Source organism: Haliotis cracherodii, unplaced genomic scaffold (assembly GCF_022045235.1).
Source record: "Haliotis cracherodii isolate W230 unplaced genomic scaffold, xgHalCrac1.p SCAF_19, whole genome shotgun sequence".
In the NCBI taxonomy this organism is placed as follows: domain Eukaryota; kingdom Metazoa; phylum Mollusca; class Gastropoda; order Lepetellida; family Haliotidae; genus Haliotis; species Haliotis cracherodii.
The window spans coordinates 5,509,743-5,517,566 of record NW_027266274.1 but is presented as its reverse complement, the minus strand read 5'-3'; the positions used below and the strand labels follow the sequence as shown (position 1 = coordinate 5,517,566).

Below are 7,824 nucleotides of genomic sequence, written 5' to 3'. Positions count from 1 at the left end.
ATGAACGTTACGCCCAATCTTGTGTACAGGAAGTTGACAGATTTCGAGGCGGAAGTGTCATGGTGTGGGGTGCTTTCTGTGGCAATGCACGTTCCAGGCTTCTTGTCATCCGTGGCAACCTCAACGCTGCTGCTTACCGCACCAGTACTGACACTGGCACCAGAACTTCTGCCTTTTATGGCAGCACATGGACCCGGTTTGATCTTCCAACACGACAATGCACAGCAATTCTGACAAGGAATTTCCTTTAGAATGCGGGAGTCAACGTCATGGACTGGCCGTCAAGGTCTCCCGACCTCAATCCCAGCGAACACGTCTGGGATGCTCTTGGCAGAAGTCTGCGCACTCTCCAGGACCAACCACAGAATTTGCAAGATCTTGGCACCATTTGCAGCAACAATGGCGTTGTCTTCCCAATCATGTGTTCACATGGTCCATGCGGAGGCGTTGTGTGGCAGTTGTCAACGCACATGGTGGCCATACACGCTACTGAACTTGTGTGCCATCAGATTCTCGTGCTTGGGACTGATGATTTAAACTGTTGATGTTATTACCGAATACTGTAGGTGCTTGGAACAAATTATGGTTACCACCGTTAATTAAAATCCTTCTTTGGACATTAATGATTAAAAATTACCTTCTCTGATACATTTGTCCGTTGTATATCACATATGGGATTACTTTTTAAAAATGTGGAGTTTTTAATTTGACTCAGTATATATATATAACGTCCACGGTTCCTAAAAAAATCCAATGAGTTAGATAACAATGAGCAATCAATCAATATATTATCGGTTAACCCTTTGAACAAAGTATGTTGTTTTTACATCGGGACTTCACGCCATGATATGAGTGTATTCCCTTTGTTTTAGTAAACCTAGACATGTAAACACTCACTTTTGACATATCCACTGTGCAAGATAACAGTGATTAATCAATCAATGTATTTTCTGTTAATCCTTTTATGACTAGGAACGATCCGTTGATTTACAAAAAAAAAGTACATCAACTGATCATTCATCTCTTGCTGGGCTGCCACGTGCATATTACATAACACACATTTCACCTCACTTGAAACCCGGATGTAGATTGAATAATTACCCCAGACACAATAAATGCCAAATGGGAACCTTTGTCAGGTATTCTGAGCGGTGCTACCACTAATTATACCTGTGATAAATTCATTAACTGAGCATCAAGCGAATGACGACAAATACACACAAGTGTAGGGTTATACGAGGCAACGTGGATGACAACAAGGGAGTAGTAATCGTATTTTCGACGCAATCCGAAATCCGAAATAGTATCATATAATCATATAACTAATTCCAAATGACGACATCCGATGAGCTTCTTTTTGTCTGTTTGTTTAGGCTGCAGAAATTAATTAACATGCGCCCTTTGTCGAAATCTTTATAGATCACGGTTAACCAATAAGTGTTAAACAATGGGTAAAATAATTATTGCCTCCATGTTCAGCTGTCCTTGCAGACGGTAGCCCAGTCTTGTCACGCTCAGTTGCGTTGCGTATCATCCGGGTACTCACGAGGAAAAAACAATAACAAAGGCAACCACCAGTCCCGGGGAATTGCTTTAGATCAGTGCCCCTTTAAATTTATTTTTGTCATTTCAATAAATAAACATTGCCAGAAGATGTTTTCAGGTTGGAGGTATTATTGTGTATTGTTCAGCTGAATGTGTGGCAATTCTGAAGAAACCTAATGCCTTTCTCCTAAGAGACTGTGTGGTTTGTTCTGAAGAATATGTGTTTCTACCTTATGTCAAAACAGTGTTATCTAACACAGGGTAGTGGGAAACATCTCGATGAGTTATGTAGCAGGTGTATATATTTGTATTTTAGTCTTTTTGTAAATAAATCTATTTCAAGTTTTGTTTCTGTTGAACTTTATTCAACAGGTGTGTGTTTGTTTTCATCCCATCATTCTAAGTCCAGGCCTCAGTGATCAATCACAACCCAAGCTCAACTACATTCTTTGTCCAGCCCTCTGCTGATCAATCACACCCCAAGCGATCCTGTGATTGGCCACATTCAAACTTTACCTTCTTGCTCTGACTAACTCCATATTGCCACCTTCTCTATGCACTGCACTGGGAGTATTCATACATCACCACAAAAGGTTAGTTTATAATTTATCTTTATTTCTAAATAGGATTAAATAGTAATCAAAGATTATGCATTATAAATAAGCATCTAAGAAGTAATTATATTCACATTGAATCATATATTTCTATTAATGTTGATGTTTTGAATGAATGTGGTTTAGAGGCTGAACTTTAAACCTAAGCTTTAGTGTATTTTAATATTATCTTGTATACATGCCAAGTTATATCTACATTAATGGAATTGCACCAACTATGCATTTTGTTATTCATTTCATTGTATTTAGTCACTCTAAGTATTTTTTCCTGCTCTTTCTTCTGCAGGACATATCATGATCGAATGGTGACATTTCAAGGGTATTACGTTTCACACCCTTGTGCCACACATAGGGTATGTTTAACCATTTTAGTTAATATGTATTGTAAGCCATTTCTATCATATCATCTAATAATACTTAGTTGTAAGTAATAATAGAAATGATTGTATTGCTTTGATGATATGATATGATATATATTATGTTTTAATATGCATATACTATATTATCTGTTGTTTCTTATTACAGGGCGTCTATCGTGATTATAATAAACATAAGCCTCACACCCCGTAGCCGTCTTGGTGTCATCTGTTTAAAATAATGGATAAAGCCAAGAAAACCCGGTTACAGTTATGATTTCGTTTATAATTAAGCCTTGAAGTGGATTATCATTGGGTTATGTCTTTTCTGTGCCACCTCATGGAGTCATACGGTGCTTGACTTGCCTTTCGAGCTTAACAACGCAAAGATAAGTAAGAATATCAAAGCAATATATTATTAACGTCAAACTGTGAATACTTCTTTCCATCTCATCAACATCGATAGTCTGCACCCTCATAATCCAATACATTCCAAAGCCCTGACTTTCATGAAACCGGACCTTTCTAAACTCCATATTTTGAACCCTGACATTCCTAAACTCCAACTTTCCAGAACCTCACATTTCGGAACCCATACATTCTGAAGACCAGACATTCCTAAACTCCATCATTCCTAAACCCTGACATTCCTAAACTCCAAAATTCCCGAACCTAACATTCCGGGAACCCCTATATTATGGAGCCCCGACATTCCTGAAACCTGACATTTCTAAACTCCAACGCTCCTCAACCCTGATATTTCTCTGACACTTCAAAACGCTTTCCTTGGACCCGGACATTCTGGAACCAAAACATTCGTAAGCTCTGACATGCTGGAATGTCGACAATCAGCATCTCCTACATTCCGAAATCCTGACATTCCTGAACCACTATATTCTGGAGTTCAGACATCTTCCGGAGCCATGACATTCCTGAATCCCGATATTCCCAAACTCAGACATTCTGGGACCTAACATTCCTGAACCCAATCATTCCTAAACACCGCAATTTGGGAAGCTAATTTTCCGGAAGCCCAACATTCCGGAACCCCTAAATTCTGTACCCCACATTCCCGAAGCCTGACATTCCTAATCTCTGACACTGCTCATCTCCGATTTTCAGGAACCCGGTCATTTGGGAAACACCATTCCTAAGCTCCGACATTCTGGGATCCCTATATTAAGGATCGATCTTCAACATTCTGGAATCCTGAACCACTAAATTCTGGAGTACCGACATTCCGGAGCTCTGATATAACGGAACCCCAACACTCTTAAAAACAACAACATCTGGAATGCCGACAGAATGGAACTTCTACAATCCACAGAAGAGTAATGTGATATGTTCGTCATACCTCAAAAATGTGAGCCGGACATGCATCACGTAACAAACAAAAGACAGTAAATAACTTAAATAACTTTTTGTGTCATATTAAGAAACTCAAAATATTGTGATGAAAAACATAACTTTCACAATTACATATACAATCAATATGTAGTATGTAGCCCAAATAAGATATGAAACTTTTATGCAGACATCCTCATTGCAAAAGTGCTATAAGTTACCCAAAGGGATAATTATTGTAAACTGAAGCGGCAATAAAATACCCCCTTCTGTTGAAATTTATTGAAAAATGTTGTTGTGCTCCTAGCAGAACGGCCACCCACCGCCGATCAGCGGGAGCGTAGGTAGGAAGTGCAGTTAGCACGGGCTAGCTGTGATAGGACTCGGCTTTCAGTAACAAAGGCATATCTAGAGGCGAAAAAATCTTAAAACTGCTTGTGTAAACTTGTAATATGAGAAAATTACAAGAGAGTACATGAATCATGAAAGATATTTGTTTATCCCAAAGCTCTAGGCAACAGGTCCACATCAGGTCTCTTGAACTGGTATAACTTGAATAACACGTACACGGTTCTGGGGAATATTCTTTACGGAGAAGATATACTGATGGGGATGCTCTTAAGTCTGTGCTATACGAGTTGGAATACCTATGCAGAATAATCACCGTATGTTAACACGTTCCTTTGGAAACAAACGCCAGACTGATGCTAAGTTCTTGGTGAAATTTCCCAATCAGCGTGTTTAGATTGGGGAACAGACTGATCAGAGTAATTTGTTTGGGTATAAACCACGTTGTAGTAGTACGATCTTACAGGCTTGAAGCAAAGATGCCAGCATTATAGGCACCTAAACTCTACCGGCGCCTTATTCGATTTTTATACCATTTACCTAAGGCCTTGTTACCGACACTATTCATGTTTTCAGTAAAACATCTTAGAATATTAGAGTGAGTATGGTTTTACGCCGCTTTTAGCAATATTACAGCAATATCACGGCGGGGGACACCAGAAATGGGCATCACACATTGTACCCATGTCGGGAATCGAACCCGGGTTTTCGGCGTGACGAGCGAACGCTTTAACCACTAGGCTACCCGACCGCCCCTTTAGAATATTAGATGGAAATTAACTTGTCAGTCCTCATGATTTATTCCACATTTGTAAAAGTTAGGGTCGTCGGATCCGTAAAGCATGGAAATAAAAACAAAAACGTCATAGCAAATTTTCTGTGTGGATAGAATATTGCCAGAAGCCATATACATCCTTAATCCTGTACTTTTGTGTATATATCAAAGCACATGTATGTTACATCTCAACGAACCAGTCAATTTTTGCCACGTCATTGACTGTGCTGTGGTTTCCGGCGGACCCGATGTTAGATCTATACGTCTTGTAGCTGCCCTCTGTCGTTATGATGGATGATACCACGCCACATGTGTCTGTAAAATGGAAGTCATTTCCTGGTCCTAACACTAGATCTGCGTTGTGGATAATATCCACTGCTATTTGACCTGTGCTTGAAACATCCACAGTGTCCACCTCCAAAGCCTTGTACATGTCATTTGTGTGAAGCACACCAACTCGGAGTGATCTCCCTTCATTGACCTTGTTTAACAAATCTGACATTGACCCAGACAGCACAGCCCCGGTCCCGTCTATGGTGAAAACTTTATCCCACTGTCGTGTGTCTAGAAACCAGATGGAGGGTTTCCCACCCTCTGTTACATCCTCGACGACAGCGGACTCAGGAACGTGGATGCACTGAACATCGCGACCTGTCGTTGAAGCCATGATCCACGCTTGATGAGATCCGGATGAGAAGGCATTTTTATCAGATGGTACCCAGAATTCTTTGATACTTACAGTCACGTGGCCGTCGTGTAGAATTACTTCCCGTGCCTTTGCTATCACGTTTCCAACCTTAACCATGATGTTGTGTCCATGCTGTACCCCGTTGGTTAGATGACGGATATGTTTGTCCTTGTTTGAGGATGAGGCCCTTGTGTCAAAGGCATGGTGCCAACACGTATCGGGACACCAGGGCATGGTAGCGGAGCGTAGCTCCGCACTAAGAAATCCGCCTGCAACATGCCATCTTATGATATCTACTTTCCCCGACGTACCTTGTTTTTTAACAAACCAGTAAAAAGGTATACTGAGTGTAGGCAACGAACTTTGTGACAAATGACCAGTTATCTGCCCATATACAGTCCTGTTGCTATCATCTATATCGTAGGTATCAAAATTGGGATCGATTTCCCCTTCAAACAGACTGGTCAGAACAGATCGAATGTCATTGGCACGGGATGTTGATACGCACTGATCGTCTTTCACAAACCAAACGAAATCTCCGTCATACCCGCTTTTCGTGGCTATTCCATCGTCATTCACTGACATCAAGTTGTTTTGCGCGTCCGACACAAACAGATCGAACTCACGTTGTGGGGATGGTTCAAAGGCATCCCAGGACGATTTACTTAACCGTCTTACCGACTGGCCCCAAATTTTCGGACCGCTTTTGACGCCATATGAATGGAGGTCCGTGACCCTGTTCCAAAGGTCAAAATTAGCTTTGACGCGGAGTTTGGGTTTACAGGCTGCGATAATTCGAGTTTTTAAATCCTCTTCTTGGCCACTCGGCGTAGCTGATGCTGTTGTCGTGGCCACATGTTGCCATGTACTGTGAGATGCTGCTGCAACATTGACAACAAGAAGATCAATTACACATAACAATGGACAGAGTTTAAACAGTAGTTCAACTGCAGCCTAATCTATGTGAGAGATAAGCCCAATGTGAAATCAAGTCGTAAACGTTTACCAATTTCGTGGAACCCATGAACACAGGTACCGGAGACCTTAATGTATTCTAAACAAAAGGAGGGCGAACCTGATTTTGCGCCGCAGTAAGCAATGTCACAGCTCTGTGGCAGTCCGTAATTAATCGGAACTTGATCAAACAGACCAGTGGTTCGAAGCTCAAGCTGAGTACGACACAAAAATAGCCAGGTCACAAACGACGTCTACACGTTTCGCTTTTCATTTCTCTCTTACCACAGATATTGGACATATTCTGACTCGATAGTTCAACGAAGGTTTTAATGAGATTAACTTTCGTTTATCAGAAATTGACTAAATATTCCGGCTCTGATAGAAACCCATTGGAGTCAGTTAGACAAGCATTGGCTGCAGAACCCTTTGCACACACCATCAGAAAATAGAATTGGATAGTTAGTTTTGATACCGCATGTGAAGACACCTATTCACAGATGAATCGTTCCAGACCCAATATTCAGTATGAAGTAGAATCACTCACCTGTACAAACCAAGTCTGTTTGTGACCAAGTTCCATTAGTCAGACACACTGATGTTCCATTGCCCGATGATGAGTACCCTTTAACACAGATAGAGTTGGCTTCGGCACCAAACGTCGTGTTGACGTAGTCGACCATGGCGCCGTCTTGATATGGAGGGAAGCCGCAGTCTACAACTGAGTGACACAACATACTTTTTGTGTTATATACGAGTGCATCTGGTTAGTTTCGTTCATAATGTATCCTTAAATTTTATTTAACAAAAAATTGTTCGCTGGACGTAGGGATGTCCTTAGAATATGTGAACAGCAAAACAAAATGACCGCTCCAGAGAAAGATTGTGTGTCTTGAAGCACTGACAGCACCCCATGCACACGCACACTTCCATTCAAGTCTTGTTAGAAAACGTCGGGACAAACATTATCTCAGGTGAAATTATGACATCATGAATCGAATTCCACGAACCTATGCAACAAAGCTTTAATAAAACATGCATCGTGTATTTTTCTATCATCAGATTATTGTATTCACAATAGCATGTTATGTTTGTATATAATATAAGTTTTCCGTTTAAAGATTTGGATGAGGGTGGGGGTCACACAATTCATGGCAGCAAACATTAGATGCAATGTACACTATTCTCAATATATGTGAA

General features: G+C 40.8%; 1 protein-coding gene across 1 annotated transcript in view; it reads right to left on the bottom strand.

Moving 5' to 3' along the window:
* Positions 1-5,136: 5,136 nt before the first annotated feature.
* The window catches only part of LOC139467051 (uncharacterized), a 29,102-nt gene continuing 26,414 nt past the window's right edge, over positions 5,137-7,824 (bottom strand). Inside the window, exons 7-8 of the mRNA XM_071248764.1 lie at positions 7,172-7,345; positions 5,137-6,551 (exon numbers count right to left, since the gene is read on the bottom strand). Of these exons, the coding sequence (XP_071104865.1) occupies positions 5,164-6,551; positions 7,172-7,345 (1,562 nt within the window). The 3' untranslated portion in view covers positions 5,137-5,163. The remainder of the gene's footprint in view (positions 6,552-7,171; positions 7,346-7,824) is intronic.